Source organism: Vombatus ursinus, unplaced genomic scaffold (assembly GCF_900497805.2).
Source record: "Vombatus ursinus unplaced genomic scaffold, bare-nosed wombat genome assembly UNPS02000153.1, whole genome shotgun sequence".
NCBI lineage: Eukaryota > Metazoa > Chordata > Mammalia > Diprotodontia > Vombatidae > Vombatus > Vombatus ursinus.
Genome location: NW_020939931.1, coordinates 9,656 through 28,342, shown reverse-complemented (window position 1 = coordinate 28,342; position 18,687 = coordinate 9,656). Strand labels below are relative to the sequence as shown.

At 41.7% G+C, this 18,687-nt stretch overlaps 1 protein-coding gene across 1 annotated transcript; it reads right to left on the bottom strand.

Moving 5' to 3' along the window:
- Positions 1 to 1,690: 1,690 nt before the first annotated feature.
- Positions 1,691 to 17,530, bottom strand: LOC114028906 (neutral cholesterol ester hydrolase 1-like; the record flags this gene model as incomplete). The annotated part of the gene is made up of 4 exons (XM_027843546.1): positions 1,691 to 2,972; positions 4,718 to 4,889; positions 12,323 to 12,392; positions 17,302 to 17,530. Coding segments are annotated over 4 exons (1,089 nt in total), but the record flags the coding sequence as incomplete, so codon positions are not given.
- Between the last annotated feature and the right edge of the window lie 1,157 nt (positions 17,531 to 18,687).

The window sequence follows — 18,687 nt, the reverse complement described above, 5'->3', positions numbered from 1 at the left end:
CTTTATAGTCTTTTCAGTTCTAATTCTACAAGTCTATGAATTTCCTTCTAGCAAGAGTTGGGGGGAAAATTAGGATAAGGCCAGCTTTCTCAGCCTAATTCAAGTCCATAGTCTATAGAAGATTGGCAACACATACATTTTTAATCATCTATTTTTAGTGAAATAAAAAAATTTCTGTGGGAGGTCTACTGTCTGAACCTGATCACTCGGTCCCCCAGGGGAGTCTTCTTTACAATTCTAAAAGATGTGATTTTCAGAAGCTCTTAAGAAATGTGATATCTTTAAGATATTTCTTACATTAGCAGCAAAAACCATTAAAAATGACTCTAACTTTGGTCTTTCAATCACAGTTTAAAAAACAAACAACAGTTTTTATAAGCGGTGGTTTTTTTTTACAGGGCCAAAGTTAAAATCCCAAGTTTCTACAAATCAAATCTTTGGTGGAACAGTAACAGCTTATATTTATGTCCAGTAATGCCCTGGGAGGAGTGGGGTTGGGGAGGAACAATGAAGGAATGGGCTATGAGCAACATCTATCTGATCAAATAGATGTGTATCTATAAGAGATACATACGTGTATGTATCTTTTATTTATTGTTGTTGTTATTCTTGTTTCCAATGAGAAATGCTTTGTGGCCTCTGGCTCATCAAATGCAATAAAAAATGGATAATGTTGCCTGTATCTATTACCCTAAGCTTCTTCTATCCCACACCCCCTTTGCCATGGTCCTGACCTGTGATAGGAAGCTGGCTGTCACAAGGGAAGAGAGGGAAGGTTATCTATTCCTTATCACTAGGGGAATGCCTTTTCTGCTCCTCAGATGTATAAGCAGTGCCTTTATGCTCCCTTAGGTAAGTCCCCAGGTGGCAATGGGTATGGCCCACAGACACAGAGGCAGACGGCTGCCACAGTAGCCTGGGACATAGTTCCACTGGAAAAGATGGCCTGTTCGGGATAGTCCATTACGGGCAGAAGAACCTTTTCCAGAATGTTCTCTTTTGTGCTCAGGAGTACTCCCTGGGACAGAGGAAAATACTACAGGGAGAGGGGACAAATGAGATAGATTGTGCCCTTTGTGCCCAGAAGGGAATTTACCATCATATTCTCCCACGCACCTAAGTCAGGATAAGCCCAAATCACTAAGTGACAAAAATTTGAAACTTCTGCAATGAGTGGTTGCAGAAACTTTGGTCTGTAACTATTTAAACTCGCATGTATGCATTCATCAAAAACACCATGACAATTTCTCATGGGACTAGAATCCACTCTGATCAATTTCCTGACATCGTATGCATTAATGCCCCATGAACATGGCCCGGATTGTAACATCACCTTGGAGAATGGCAAACTCATAAAAAAAAAAAAATCAACCAAACGCCTAATGCATCAGAATATTCCCAATCAAAAAATCTCAGTCACATCACGAATGGATGAGTTAAGAAATTTCAAAACTAGATTGTAAGTGCTCTCAGGGATTTTGCCATAACTTTAGCCCGGTAGTAAATGTGCCCTCTTACCTGCTCACACATTATACATGTATACGTCTTCTTGTAGGTCATTTATACTTACATATTAAAATTAATCTTTCAGTGGATGGGCCTTTTCCATTTATTATCTATAGAAAGTTCATTCTCAAATGAAATACATTTACCCCCAAACCCCTCTCCACCCCCCCACCCCCACCCCATAGAGATTGCATGTACTCTAATGTCACATGAAAACAAAAACTCTTAACTATGTACAAAATCCAGTGTAAACCATACTAACACATTAATAATGTTTTCTCTAATAACTGTGGTTAAAAGTCAACTTTAAAGAAAGAGTATAATCCCAAAGGATTAGTGGATTATCCAAGCTTGGGAGGAATGAAGCCTGTGTCCCTACCAGAAAGACCATCTGTGCAGAAGAGGAACAAAGGCATTTAATGAGTAGGAGTGAGATGGAAGGGTGTATTTTAGACCTTTAAGTAGTCAACTGATTTATAAATAACTTATTTGCAAAAGGGAACCAGATTTACATAAAATTCATTAGAGGAGACTGTCAAGTTTTCCTTCATAAAAGGTCTTCTGGTATAAAGAGCCACTTCCAGAGGAAGATTATGCTTTCCCAGAATCCTTTGGTAGTTTGGGACCTTGGCAGCCATCTGGGTGGAACAGAAGGCTGGTTAGTCCAGTTTGGGAAACAGATTCATATCTTCTCTACTGATAGAGATTAGTCAAGCTCATCAAAATTCATCACTTGACTTCTCCCGGGCAAGAAGCACCACGGCCTGGTGATCACCCGGGAGAAGTCAGAAAGTGCTTACTGATCCCGAGTGATGGCAGTTGGTGCCCTCTCTGGGATGCATCTCTCTTCATAGGTTTTGCTTCAGCCATTTGATATAGCTGTCCCTAGTCCGAACTCCCACTGAGAAATTGGTGGGCCAGGAAGTGAAAATCATGCAGCCGTGGAAGGCATCCTCAAAGTGGTCATGCGTCACATCCACACCAGCATTCTCCAAGCGCTTGACATACATAATACCATCATCCCTGAGGACATCATGTTCACAGGTCAAGATATAGGTCTTTGGCAGGTTCTGAAGAACCTCCTGGTCAGCGATCAGCGGGGCTGAACGCGCATCCAGGAGCTGGGGGAGCTCTTGGACAATCTGAGCATTGCCCACCGTCTGCACGACAGGTTTGTAATCCTTGGTGATGGATACGGGCAAGAGGGAAAGCCAGTTGAGCCGGGCCCTGAGAGCGGTGGCCTGCTCCACATCCAAGGCGGTATGGTTGTTGACCACCATGGCCTGGACAAAATCCTGGTTCCCTCTTAAATAGTCGATCCAGTATCTGACCATGACGAGACGGGGCAGGATTGGGGAGTTCACATTCTGCTGGTAGGATGGGGTGTTGAAGTCGAGAGCTTGGAGGACTGGGTAGACCAAAGCTTGGAGCTTGATTTTATTCCTGAAGGTGTCATCTTTGCTAAACTGTGAGGGAAGAACAGAATGGGATCTTGTCTGACATCATTCACATACATCATACCCTGATGATAATTTAAAATATAATTAAATGTAATATAATTAAAACATCATTTAAAAGGAAGTTCCTTGTGGAGGTGGGGGACTATGGGTACAGAATACTGAAGAGACTGACAGGCTCGGTTGATGCATTGGCTGGTTTTGCTGAACTGCCTTTTTGCCCTCTTCTTTTTCAATACTCACCCTTAAGAAGCATGAAAAAAGTAAGAGAGGGGAAAGGTAATAAAGCAGAAAACTGTTCAGTACAATTCAGTGTACTTACAGAGTAAGAGGATCCTAGTGCAAATCATGCTTCTTCAAATACTACCTAAGCATCCTTGGCCAAGACACTTAAATTTTTCTCATCTGTAAAATGAAGGGATCAACTGGGGAATGGCTGAACAAGTTGTGGTATATGAATGTAATGGAATACTATTGTGCTATAAGAAATGATTAGCAAGTGGACTTCAGTAAAACCTGGAAAAACTTGTATGGATTAATGCTGAGTGAAGTGAGCAGAACCAGGAGAACGTCGTACACAGTAACAGCCATGTTGTGTGATGACTAATACTGATAGACTTAACCCTTCTCAGCAATACGAGGATCTAAGACATCTCCAAAGGTCTCGTGGTGGAAAATGCTATCCATATTCAAAGAAAGAACTACGGAGTTCGAAGGCAGATTGAAGCACACTATTTGCTATTTTTTTTTCTCTTCTGTTGTGTTTTGTTTCCTCTTTCTGGTGGTTCCTCCTATTGGTTCTAATTCTTACTTACAACATGACTAATGTGAAAATATGTTTAATAGGAATGTATATGTATAGCCTATATCAGATCTGAGGGAGGTGGGGAGGGAGGGAGAGAAAAATTTAAAACTCAAAAGCTTATGGAAGTGATTGTTGATAATTCAAAATAAATTAATTAAAAAAAAACAAAAAAAAATGAAGGGGATGGAACAGATAGCAACTGAAGTCCCCTCCAGTTTCCTTATAGGAAACTGAAGCAGACAGTTAAGTGACTTGGACAGGATCATGCAGCTAGTAAGTCTGAGGTGGGATTTTAACTCAGCTCTTCCTGGTTCTCGGGTCAGCACTCTATTATAATAATAGCTGTATATAATATATATAATATATCTTCTATATAATAGCTGTCTCTATTCCTCTAGGTTACACTCTATTCATTTAGAATGTCCTTTTTTTTTGTATTTTGGAGGCAATGGGAGTTGAGTGATTTGCCCAGGGTCACACAGCTAGCTAGTAAGTGTCTGAGGCCGAATTTGAACTCAGGTCCCTCTGACTCCAGGGCCAGTGCTCTATCCACTGCACCATGTAGCTGGCCCAGAATGTTGTTGTTGTTGTTCTTCTTTTTTTTTTTAACAAAGAAGTCATGGCATCTTAGATTTGGAGCTGGAAAGGATCTAGTTTGACCTCATTTTACAGATGAGGAAATTGAGGCCTATAGGATAACTTGCCTAAGGGAATATAGATAATAAAAATCTGTGGTGGGATCTGGCTACAGAGCTAGTGCTCCTGGGTCTGATCCATAGGGCCTCCTGAAATAGTCTTCTAAGACTACTCTCTAGGTCATGGAGACAGCACCTTGGACAGATCCTTCCAACCCTACCAACTCGCAAGGAACCTGCTGTTGCCATGAAAGCCACGAAACAGAACAGCGGAGCAAAATAAAAAAGCAGACATTCCTTCTTGGCCATGTTACCTGCTGACCCAGAGCTGCAGCCAAATTTCCGCCGGCACTGTCTCCAGAAATGGCTATTCTCGCTGGGTCGACAGAATACCTCTCTAGGACCTGAGGCTGCAGGAAGTACTTGGCAGCACGTTCTAGATCATAGAGTTGCTCAGGAAAATGAACCCGTGGGACCAGTCTGTATCTGTGGAGACAAAAGACCTATATATTTAAAGATCATGGCAGCTCTGCTCCTGAAAGTGACTGGTGTGCAGACAGAAGACAGGGAAGGCTCATTTTGAAACCAATCAATGACCAACTGGAGATGGGAAAGTTTGTAGTCCAAAAAAACTGCTTTGCTTTGGGGAGGGGTGGGGTGCCTAGCCTCTCTGGTGAGACGCTGCCTTCTCTTCTAGATACATTCACATACAACTTCCCCGACCTTTTCTGAAAATGACCATACTCTTTCCACCTAGAAACTTACATGGTCCATGCCCATCCAACTGGGGCCTCACCGACCAATTTCCAACATGTCCCTGCTGTTACTTTCAGCGAAGGGAAACCAGACAGCCTGCACAAGACCCCTGCTTTTCCCTATAAAACCCATAGCCCTGGCTGAAATTGAGAGGCTTTTGCCCAGCCTATATCATTAAGCTCTTTTGCTTGGATTATCCTGGCATTACCCTTTCCAGGCCTGATTTGAAGATACCGGCTGCTGCCCTCACATATAGATATATAGATATATAGATATACAGATATATAGATATATGTATATGTATATTAATCTGCTTCTGAAGTCTTCCTTTGTGTAAGTTCAATGCAACATAAGGAAGGCCTAAGCTTTTAAGTTAGGGGTTCTTAAACGGGGATCCATGAACTTGTTTTTTAAATATGTTGATAACTATTTTAATAGAATTGGTCTCCTTTGTAATCCTGTATATTTTATTTTATGCATTTAAAAGCATCATTCTGAGACGGAAGTCCATAGGTTTCACAAGTCTGCAAAAGGGGTACATGATGCAAAAAATAAAAAGGTAAAGAACTCCTGCTTTAACCACTTCCTGGCCAATCTGATTCATTTGGGAAATGTCCTCCAAATCTAGAATGATAATGAGTTATGACAAAAAGCATAAACCCAAACAACTTCTTTTTCAGTACATCAAAACTTTGGGATCACAGATTGAGAGCTGGACAGACTTTGGAGATCATCTAGTCCCCCCCCCCTTATTTTGTAGGCCAAAGAAACTGATACCCACAAATGGGAAGAGAGTTGCTCAAGGGTGACATGGACAGGAAGACTTCCATTACTCATGAAGAATGCATTAACACATTATTGGAATTAATTTTCAGAAACCAGTATTTATTTAGAGAATTTCTTGATTAGGGAATTTCCTAGCCTTACTGACAACTTCATGCATTTTGAAACTGTCAGAGAAAATAATTGAATTACTCTGTTGTGCTTAGCCATGATTAGATCTACTGGAAGCAATTTTTTTTTATTAGAAAGTCTAATGACCTAGAATTACCATTGTTATTTCTCATAATTTCCTCTAACTAAATGTATCATATTTTAGTCTATCTAAAGTGATCTCTGTTCTATCCTGATCCTTAACCCAGAAAATCGGCAATTTCACCATCAGACCAGTTCAACAAGCTCAAGACATAACTGTCATCCTGGTAAGTGGGACAAGAGCATCAGGATTCAAAGCTATTTAAGAGGAAGACTAACATTCCAGCAGCATTTTACCTTAGAGACATTGATAGAATGTCAGAGCTGGGAAGGACCTTACACAGCATGAAATCCCACTCCCTTCACACTATAGACAAAGATGCTGACACCATCCCCATGAATTTCACTGACTTGAAAAAACTACAAACTTTGGGGCAATAATGATAGGAAATCTGAGTCTCAGAATCAGAAGAATTTTTAGATTGGAGGGAAAGCCCCACAACACTTTTATTTTACCAAAGGAAAATTAGAAATGGAAACTCACAGAGGCTGACTGACTCTACCAAGACCACACACACACACACACACACACACACACACACACACATCCTCATTCATGGTACATCAGGGCTAAAACCCCAGAGATCTTCTGGTTACCATCTTCTAGGTAGTATATCCCCAAAACAAGCCAATCATTTCCACAATGATTATGAAAAATCATTATCCTCCATCCCCAGATCCAACGTGCAAATCAGATATCAAGATGTGGAACTAGAATACAATCAAAGAAAACAAGTAATTGTTTGCTAAAAGGAATGGATAAAGGAAATAACATGGATGTGGCCACCTTTGAACTAGGGTGTTTTGGGGGAAAAAAAGTCCAAAAGGAAACCCCTTCAATGACTGTTTTTCAAGTGTCCTGACCTTCTTCTTCTCTCGGTTCTTAGTGACCACTTAACACTCATCAAAATACAATTAGGCACTCAGGGCTAAAGGAGTACTGATCTAGCCCAACTCATACTCGAATGGGAATGTCTTCTACACCATCCCTGACAACTGGTCATCCAGCGTTAGCTTGGAAACTGCCAATGTGAAGGGGATGGGGGCGGGACGTGGCCACTAGCTTTGGCCATAGCCATTCTATTTGGGATCACTCTAAGAACTGGGAAGTTTTTCCTAATATCAAACAACAAACTGCTTCTCAGGGTGTTTTAAACTGAAACATAAAGCACTAGAACACGTCTCTGGGCCTCAGTTTCCTCATCTGTAAGATGAGGATAATAATAGCCTCTACTTCACAGAATTGAAATAATATATATAAAGCGTTTTGCAAACCTCAAAGTCAGTCAGCAAGTACTTACTAAGCACCTACTATGTGCCAGGAATCGTGTTAAGTGCTAGGGATATAAAGAAAGACAAAAACCAGTTCCTGTTCTCCAGGAGCTCACACGGGGAAGACTACGCGCAAACAATTGTGGAAAGCACTTGATAAATGCTAGCTATTATTATCACGTGAGTAGCAGGCATTTGGGACGCCCTCGCCTCCTTCTCACTTTCACTGGTGACCAATTAACCCTCTTCAAAATACACTGTTTAAATGGGAGGCAAGCAGTGTGAAAATGCCACATCAAAGCCACTAGGTGGCGCCATTGTACATGATGAATTAGATTTGCCCCCAGTCCTTTGAAACGCATGGGGCACTTCAGTGGTGAATTCCCAATCCTCCACCTGATAAATAACCACCCAAGTCACATCTAGGAAATACATGCTTGTTGGATCATCAGAAATATTTATCAATACCTTTTTGTCTCCTGATTTAAACACCCTTGTTTCTCTCCTCCGGGAACGGCAAACCCAATCATCCTAAGGCTAAATGTTCTGGAAATAGATTCAGTGGTTTTAAATTGTGGATGACAGAAGAATGAGAAGAAACGAAAGACCCATTTACTTTCTCAGATTCCATTCAACTCTTAATTAGAGTCCAGGTTTCCTGAGAAAGGCCAGCTTCAACTCAGAACAGTTTTGAAATCTAAGAAGCTTCCCACGCTGTGAAGGGGCCACAACCTTCCCTTTGCACACCTTCTCTCAAACTCTTACTAAGTGACAGGGCCTGTTCATTATCTTTCTACTTAGGTGGCAGATGGGGGTAGCCAGTGAAACCAGATGCTTCTCAGCTCCCAGGGAATGAAGTGAACCAAGTATCCAAAAGTGTCGGAAATGACTGGAAAGATAAGGCAACCTCACCTTGACAGTTGTAGGGAAGGACCCGAAGGCTGAGATACCTAACAAGAAAACATTATGGAGACAGTATCAAAACAGAGCAGTCAAAGCGGCTGTTTTGTAATTCGTCCTGAGGGCTGTGCTCCTGCAGGCAGCCAGGAGAATTCTGCCAGGCCATTGTCTAGAAATAAAGCTACAATCTGCTGCAAGAAATCACATTTTTGGGACTGGAAGGTACCCAACAGGCCATCTACTCCAGTCCCCACATTTTACAGAGGAGGCTAGTGAGGCCAAGAGAAGAGAAATGATTTTCCCAAGGTCACAAGGGCACCAAGAATCCAGGGATTAACCGGCTCTCTGGACAGGGGATGAGGAAAAGACTTATTTGGAAATCAATGTAATGGAAAAAATACAAGTTATTGATAAAAATTGAAAATAAAGCTACTGTGAGAAGAGAGAAACAATCCTGCTGTTCTAGTCAGCTGCCTGCCTTTGATTATTGGGCATGCTTCCTTCCAAACAAGAAAAACAATGTCTAGAACTAATGCAAAATCCTCAGCCGAATCTCCAGCCCACCAGAGTCTGCCTCCTGCTGTCCTTCACACTTCTTCACACATTCTCCGTCCCAGTTAAAGTGGTCTGCTAGCCATTTGCTAGACATGAATTCTATTTCCTGCCTGTGCCTTTGCCTAAAAGCCAGCATTAGCATTACAATAGCTAGCATTTATATAGTATTCTGATTTACAGAAACCCTAGTGGCTTCCTTCATATATGTAAGTAGTGAGATATGTATATATGTGTGCATTTCTTTAAGGTTTGTAAAACATTTTATAAATATTATTTCATTTTATCCTTACAACCAATGGGGAGGGAGAGGTAGATGCCATTATTCTCATTTTTACAGAAAAGAAAATTGAAGTAAACAGGGTTAAGCAACTTGCCCAGGGTGACATAGCTAGTATAAGGCTGGATTTGAACTCAGCTCTTCCTGACTCCAGGCCCAGAGCTCTAGTCACTGTGCCACCTAGCTGCCTCACTTCCAAGATGCTGCCTTCTCACTTTTGATTTACAGAAACCCTAGTAGCTTTCTTCAAGCATACCTGAGGTACCACCTCCCCCATAAGACCTATCCTGACTCCCCAGCTGTCAATACCAGTCTGCCCCCTGATGTTACTTTGCCTAACTTTGATTAGGCTTTGTACTTACTTATTTGTAGAACACTTGGATCTCCTCAGTTGAATATATGCCCCTTGAGGGCAGGGCCTATGGCTGTATGATTTCATTGGTATAGGCACCTTCTCCACAACTTATCCTTGCCTAAAATAGTGGTTTTCAACATCTGGTCTGGAGACCCCAGAGGGCTCCCGGATCCTTTCAGGGAGTCGGCAAGGTCAAAACTGTTTTAACAATAATACTAATACTAAGATATTTTAATTTCTGATATGGCAAATATCAATAGATATCATGTAACCCACATAAACAAAAGCTCTTTGGGGGGCATGGAGGCTTCAATAATTTTTTAGAGAATAAAAGGGGTTTTGAAACCAAAAAGTTTGAGAACCACTGGTCTGGAGCACCAAGATATTAAGTGACTTGTCCAGGGTCACACAGTCAGTTTGCATTATAGGTGGGGTCTTCCTGGCTTGCAGGCTAAGGCTCTAACACAATTCCACTCCTCTTGGAAAAAAGTAGGTGCTCAGTAAATGTTTGCTCAATTGAATTGTATTAAAACTAAACCTAAGGCTTAGCCAGTGAAACAGATTTGTATGTTCATGAGCAGTAATTCCTGATTCAAATTATTGTCCAATAATTCTCAAAACTCTTCATTCATTGCAGATTGAAGCGTACTTTTTATTTACTTTATTTTTCTTGAAGATTTTTTGTCTATGTTTTCTTTCGCAACATGACTAGCATGGAAATATGATTTGCATGACTGAACATGTATGACCTACATCAAATTACTTGCTCTCTCAATGAGGGGAGAAGGAAGGGAGGAAGGGAGAGAATTTGGAACTCAAAAATTTTTAAAAACAAATGTCAAAAATTGTTTATACATGTAATTGGGGAAAAAATAAAAATGTTGTTTAAAAAACCCTATTAAGTCATTTTATTTTTTTTTCAATATGTGCAATGCAACAGTTGTAGGTTAAAAAACAGCGAAAAGAAATATTGCTTTAAAAAAATCAGAAGAAAAGAAACGTGCACAAATTATGTGCTTAAAAAAATCCAGCCCAACCCATTGGTGAATAACAGATGTGAAATGTGGCTTGACAAGGAGAGGGTGGGCAATTAAAGACACTAGACATTAAATTAGGCTGCAAATGAGAGAACAAAAAGCTTGAGAAAGAGATAAAGGTGCCCGGCATAAGGAAAAGAAAAATACCGCAGTAGAATGAGGCATTTGCCACATCGTTGCTACAGAATAAAGAGCTGGGATTTTCTAGGCTCCAGCTCATTTGAAGAAAAAAGGTCAGCACCACCCCTGAGATGACCAGAGCCTGGCTGCCTCCCTCTTTTCTTTAAAAAAAAAATTGTTACAAAGAGGTTCAGAAAAAAGAAAAAAGGAACAAACTAGTAAGTTTTCTTCAAAGTTATTTTATTTATAACCTTGTGCAAAAATAATCAGAGCCTGAATCATGAAATGGAACTAGGGAAGTGTAGGGTTTCCTAGACCTTGTAGGTTGGGCCCTCCCCAGCCATTCTCATGGGAATTTGAAAAGGAATCAGCATAGCATGCAATGAATTTTGCAGTTCAAAATGCAAACAAAATGCCTTGCAATTTCAGGATCCTTCCTCGAAATCCTAGGGTCAGTCATTTTCCATTGGACCATTCCAATTTTTGAAAGAGGGGACCTTCAGTGGCTCTCACTTGCCTTTAGACCAGCCATTCTTAAAACTGGGGTCTGTAATGTAGTTTCATTGTTTTACAAACTGCATTTCTATATAATTGGTTTCCTTAGTAACCTTATATATTTTATCTTATGCACTTAAAATCATCATTCTAGGAAGGACTCTAAAGGTATCTCCAGACTGCCAGCACTTAGCAAAGGGCCTGGCACTTAGCAAACGCTTAACAAATGATGGTTAATTGACTGATTGATTAAAAGGGCCTAGGACACAAAATAGGTTAAGAATCCCTGGATGAGGTTAAAAATACAATTTGGCTTTTAAAATCCTTCTGAATATGGCTCTGGATTCTTCTTTGATTTGTTTTTTAACTTTATTTTAAATTTCCTCACATGTGAAATGAGCAGGCTTTGCTTACTAAACTCCCTTCCAACTCTAGCTGTATGATGAGGAGAGAAATTTGAAGGTGTGTAAGAAGCTCATACTCTGTGACCTTTGGGGGTCCCTTGACTTCTCTTTGGGCCCTTTTTTCCTCATGACAAAAATTGTTAATACCAAATGTAATATGGCCTGCCACTCCCTTAAATGATCCTTGTAATGTCAGAATTTCAGTAATGTCCTTACATTTCTACCCTTAAGATATTTACTCTTGATTAGGTTGAGATGAAAGTCCCCCCCACCCAGAGATTTTACCTTGTAAAGGAACCTAGCTGAAGCTGGATCTCAGCTTCTAATAATCCATTAGGATTCATGGAATGAAGAGCAAGACAGCCAGAATGAAGTGGATTTCCTCGCCCAGACTGCCAAGGGTCACTGGAGTCTTGTGACCAGGCCTTGCTACCTCATGCGGCTTCCTCCTCCTATTCTCCTAAAGGAATAAACAGCTTTTGCATGGGTCTTGGAGTTGGGAGATCCATTGTGTTCTGTACTCCTGGGAACTCCCTAGGGTGGCAGGTTTGCTACCATGTTATCTCAGTTAAAGACAATTTATTCCTGAATTCATAGCTTTATTTCAGGACTTGACACTCATGTAAGCTGACAGGGGGCAGGATTGGACTGAATGATCTCTAAGAATCCTCCCAGCTCTAAAACACCCCACTTATCCCATGAGAAATACTTACTCTACTGAGACAATGACAGCGTTCAGTTCCTCTGCCATTGTCGAACAGAGTTCATCGTAATAACTAATTCCTGGAAGAGACAGAATGATTGGTGTGAGATCGACCATATTTTAAGGCATCAACTGTTCTTAAATCATAATAAGCATAGGTGCTTCTGGGACTGGCCTTGGACTTTTATCACCTCAACACAATCTCACCAAAAATGCCAAGATTAAATCTTTGCACAGTGGTTAGAACACAGTAAGTGCTTATTAAATGTTTGTTGACTGACTTGTCGGTTGACCTAAATATCTGAAATGAAAGAAATCATCCCAAGCAAGATGTAAAATCCAGGGGTTCAACTCTTCTTTTAGTAGAAATAGAATTCAGTAGGAGGAAGTCAAGTGTTTCTTTTAGGAGGCTGGGAAGGAGGACGGCTTAACCGGCTACAGATCTGCACTCAACCCCGGCTCAAGCTCTGTCCCTCATACATTTGGCCTCTGTCAGAGCCAATGAGTTTGTTTTGGGTTTTTTGGTACACCATCCGTCTTTGTGTCCCACCTCCCACTCAGTCAGACCTTCTGGCTAGCTGCCTTTGCACTGGCCGTCCACCGTGCCTAGAATGCATCTTCATCTTCATCACTCACATTTATATGGCACTCACCATGTGCTAGGGCTAGGCACTGTGTTAAGATGCAGCCTGCAAGAAGGCTTGTCTGATCCATCTCTACCCTTTCACACTAGTTTATGGTGAACTGTTTTCTACATGTTGAAATTGATTCACTTTTTTTTTTTTAAGGCAATCAGGGTTAAGTGATTTGCCCAGGGTCACACAGCTAGTAAGTGTCTGAGGCCAGATTTGAACTCAGGTCCTCCTGACTCCAGGGCTGGTGCTCTATCCACTGCGCCATCTAGCTTCTCCTTGATTCACTTTTCATTGATTCTGTATTTATTTACATGGATACTTATTATCTTGTTCAACAGAATGCAAACTCCTTTCAAGTAGGAATCATTTCATTCTTTGTACTTGTATTCCCAGCACCTCAAACAGTGCTTGGCAAAAAGTCAGATCTTAACAAATACTTGATTACTTAGCCCCACCAATGCAAGGTCACATCCAGTCCTACTCAAGCCAAATGATCCTCATACTTAAGACCTTTTGCTCTCATTATTTCCTCCCCATCAAAACTTGCCAGTTCTGTATCATTCCCACAAAGCCCTGCTCCCTGCTAGCTAATCAAATAAAATAACGGGTATAAATTTGCTATCTCTACCCACATACAAGGTGTTTTCTGGAGAAAATATCTGAGACTGCGGGGGTAGTACGGGGGGGGGGGGGGGAAGGAGGGACAGCCTTCATTTAATGAACATGTACTATGTATACGCTTTTGCAATGCCACGGCCATGGAATAAGGTGTTGTAGAGATGGATGAAGACAGTATGGTCTTCAAGATCCTACTCCATGGGCAGCCAGCCTATCATAAGACTTGTCTCAGCTCTGAGCCAGGTGGAAATCCAACCCCATTCAGGACAAAACCCAGCTTCTATTCACCAGAGGAAGGGACTGAATCTTCCACTGTCTCCACCTTTTCCATCCTGATCTAGGCAACCATTTAACATTTTTAAAAAGTGTGTGTGTGTGTGTGTGTGTGTAAACACCTTGTATGTATGTATGTATGTATGTTATAAGGGCAGCTAGGTGGTGCAGTAGATAGAGCACCAGTCCTGTGGTCAGGAAGACCTGAGTTCAAATCCAGCCTCAGACACTTACTAGCTGTATGACCCTGGGTTAGTCACTGTGAATCATTTCATCTCCCTAACTTCTGTAAAATCAGGGTATGTATCCTACTCCTTAATTTCCTCTCTCTTAGGGCCAAAGGCATCAGTCCCTGAAAACAGAGATGGGGCTGCCTGGTACTTCCAACTCTGTTCTTCTCCAGCTGGATTTTTATGTCTTTCCCCATATCTGAAAGAAAAAAGAAGAGGGGCAGCTGGGGTGGGGTGGACAGTGAAATCAGAAAACCACAGAAACTCACAAGGCCATGGTCTCTTGGGTGTTGTCATCATCATTATCATCATCTCCCTAATGTTCAGATCTGATCACCTCATTCCCTTTTTTTTTTAATTTTTAGGCAATTGAGGTTAAGTGACTTGCCCAGGGTCACACAGCTAGTAAGTGTCAAGTGTTTGATCTGAGACCGGATTTGACAAGGTCCTCCTGACTTCAGGGCTGGTTAACCCTGATTGCTTCCCTCCACCAAAAAACAAAAAACCACATAAATAATTTTTTATCACTTATACATTTCCCAATGTGTCTCTCATCCCCACACGCCTCCCACCAGAAGGTCATCCTTTATGACAAAGCTTTCTTTTAGGAGGAGAAAAAAGTTCTGCAAAACTAACATATATTAAAAAAAAAGCCTGGTAGTACATACAGTACCCATAATCCCTCACCTCTGTAAAGGAGAAGGGAAAGGCTGGCAGGCATTTTAAACTATGACGGGGGGGATGGGAAGTAAACACGTCTCAGTAGCCCAACCTCTCACCACTTCTGAATATTAGTCTTTTCTTTGACTACTTAAGTAAAGAGAGAAAAGAAAAGGATAGAAGAATGAAAGTTGGGAGTTTTTGTTTGTATATCCTCAGCACAGTATGTTATGCTTTTTTTTTTTTGGTGGGTGGGCAGGACTGGACATCACCAGTGCGGGTCTGCAGTTGCTCTATAGCTCATCCTTCCAGGGAGATCTCCTCGTCCAGGGTCACATAGCCAACACGCATCAGAAGTGGGACCTGAAACCTGGACTTTATGACTCCAAGACCAGCCCTCTATAACACAATGCTGTATGAACACCAGATGCTTAATAATGAGCGTTGACTTAAGTTGACCACCCAACAACTTTTAGCACCAAAGCAAAACAGCTGCAAATTTTTAAAAGTTCAATTGTGCTTCAAAATTGAGACTCATAAGAACCCTGTTGAGATGAGGACAGATAGCTATCTCCATTTTATAGATGAGGAAACAGGTACAGAGAGACAGAGGGACTTGTCCAAGGGAACAGTTACAGTGTCAGAGGAGGATTTAACTAGCATTCCATCTATGACCTGGACCTGCCTCAGCTTCCTGTGATTTTCTATTCTCTATATTCTCATCTAGGCAGGGGCTGAACAGCGGAGCTGAGAGCCAGTCAACCTCCAAGCTGAGAAGATCTGGGTTCAGGTCCTGGCTTGGACACATCCTATCATGGTGACTGTGGGTAAGTCCTTTAACTAACCTCTCTAGGCAACTCCCTAAGATTCCATGTTGCAACAAAGATGTCAACCAGCATTGGTAAGGAAATTTTCCTCACCTGAGGGAATGACCTATGTCAATGAAATCCTAGGTCCAGATCCCCTCCCTATCCTCTTCTATGAGCAACAGGGAGCCCCTGCAAGAGTTTAAGAAAGGGAATGAGAGGGGCAGCTAGGTGGCGCAGTGGATAGAGCACCAGCCCTGAAGTCAGGAGGAGCTGAGTTCAAATCTGGTCTCAGATCAAACACTTGACACTTACTAGCTGTGTGACCCTGGGCAAGTCACTTAACCTCAATTGCCTAAAAATTTAAAAAAAAAAGGGAATGAGGTGATCAGATCTGAACATTAGGGAGATGATGATAATGATGATGACAACACCCAAGAGACCATGGCCTTGTGAGTTTCTGTGGTTTTCTGATTTCACTGTCCACCCCACCCCAGCTGCCCCTCTTCTTTTTTCTTTCAGATATGGGGAAAGACATAAAAATCCAGCTGGAGAAGAACAGAGTTGGAAGTACCAGGCAGCCCCATCTCTGTTTTCAGGGACTGATGCCTTTGGCCCTAAGAGAGAGGAAATTAAGGAGTAGGACACATACCCTGATTTTACAGAAGTTAGGGAGATGAAATGATTCACAGCAGAGCATGAGACCTGAAATCACAAGACCTTGGTTCAAATCCCACCCCTGAAGGCCTTCTTCCAGCTCTGAGGGTTAGATTGCTCCCCTACCAAAATGCTGTGAGCCCCTTGTGAGCAGGGACCCTCTCTCTGTACCTCCAAAGCCCCTGCCCTGAACAGGCGTTTGTACAATATTTGTGGAGCCATACTGAATGAAAGACAACCGGAAGCCCAGGTTACATTGGGATGATCCCAGGTTTTTGCTGCTTAATAGACAGACAAGTTCTTGTATAACCAATCGCCATCTTAACGTGCTTATTGTAATTTGCACCTGATGCTGCAGACTTCAAGGTGCAGTCTATAGCTTAGCTTGGAGATTAGAGTAGGTGGGGGCTCAGACACAAGGCGGTTTCCATAAGATCCATGGAACAGATGGAGTCTTATGAGGCATTCCTGGAAAGGTTATCCAAGCAGCCCTCCTCTACCCCCACAGCCACTGGGCTGAGTCTGGAGCTCTAGGGCATAGATTTAGAGTTGGAAGGGACCCAAGAAGCCAGCCAGTTTACAAAAGCCCTTCGTTTACAAAAGGAAGGATGGAAAGGCATGAATCACAGACTGAAAACTAGAAGCGACTTCAGAATTCAATACCCTCATTTTACACGTAAGAAAACTGAGACCCGGAGAAGCCAGGTGACTTGTCCAAGGTCACATAGATTAATCAGTGACGGGGACAGGATTTAAATCCCACTGAGTAAATTGCAGGAGTATTTCTCCTGTACCATGATACCCTGAAGGTTTAGGGTAGGCTTTTTTGGGGGGAAGGGGGAGGCTTTTGGAGGGAGATATGGGGGTAAATGTAGTTGTTAGATTTTTGTTTATTATAATTGGTTTTATTTGGGGGAAACGGTTTTTAGATACTATCAACAGGTTCACAATTATTATGCTCAGTGCGTGGAAAATACTTTGACACAGCTTATAGACTCTAGTTAAAAAACAAAAACAACAGTAACAACAACAAAAAAAACATTCAGACTAACAAAACACCATCCTTGGAAAAACCCCATCCAAAGCCATTAGGGGTTTTCCAAAACATACTTGCACTTGCCAGGGCCCATCCTCCTCCATGGATGTAAATAACTCCACTCTTCAATGGTTCTTTGGCCTTCGGGAAACCTTCAAAAACTCTAACTTCAACCCCATCAAACTCGGTGTCAGTGATCTGAACATTCGGAGATGACCATGCACTTTTCCTGCCGAAAGAAACGATGATGAAGTTCAGGGCGATGAGGTGATGGCTGAGGCCCACGTACTGGATCAGATGACTCTGAAAAGCAAGGCAGAAGATTAAGAAGTGCTCATATCTACTTCATCAGAAGCTCACCAACACTGGTGCTCACTGAATCCATATTTACTAAGCTAGAGTCGTGTCTATGGGAAGGAATAATGATGACAACTAGCATTTACATAGTGCTTTGAAGTTTGCAAAGCACTTACATATGTCATTTCATTTGGTCATCACAATAATCCTGTGAAGTGGGTGCTATTATTATCCCCATGTTACGAAAGGGATATGGAGGCTGAGGATTGTTAAGTGACTTGTCCGTGGTCACACAACTAAATAAGTGTATAAGGCAGGATTTGAACTCATAAATGTAACACATTCTATCCACTAACTTTAGGCAGACAGTGTCTACAAAGTGCACCCAAGTCTCACACACACATACACACACACACACACACACACACACACACACAATCTGATGCTTATAGCCAAAGGTATAGATAGTAATAGCATCCACTTATGTGGTGTGTTTCCATGCAGTATCTTATTTGAGGCTCACAACAGTCTTGTGGGATGGGAGCTATTGTCATCTTCTTTTTATGAGGTTCAGAGAAGTTAATTGACTCATCAAGGGTTATGCAGGTAGTGAGGCAGGATTCAAACTCAGGTCTTCCTGACTCCAAAGTCCAAGGGTCAATCCACAAGAGCACACTGCCCAAGGTGACACATACCCACCAACCAATGAACCAAAGGTAGGAAAAAAATATACATTGTTACACTGTAATGTCAATCACTACCTAATTATATAATATCAAACTTTTGATATTATATAAACAAAACTTAATAAATAAAACATTTAAACAAACATTACTAAGTCGAGTGCTATGCTGGGCAATGGGCTGAGTGCCTGGAATACAAAGATTTTTTTAAAATGACAAACAAATCTTTGCCCTTACAGAGCTTACAGTTGAATGGGGAAGGGGAGTGGTGGGGAGATGGGGAGGGGACAGGTGTGGGGGCATGCACAAATCAGTATGATACAATCAGTCTTTCAGTCAATAAGCATTTATTAATCACCTACCACGTACCAGGCACTGTGCTAAACCCTGGAGATACAAAGAAAGACAAAAGACGGCCCTTGCCCTCAAAGAGTTCTCAATCTAATGGGGAAGACAAGAAGCAAATATGTACAAAGAAGC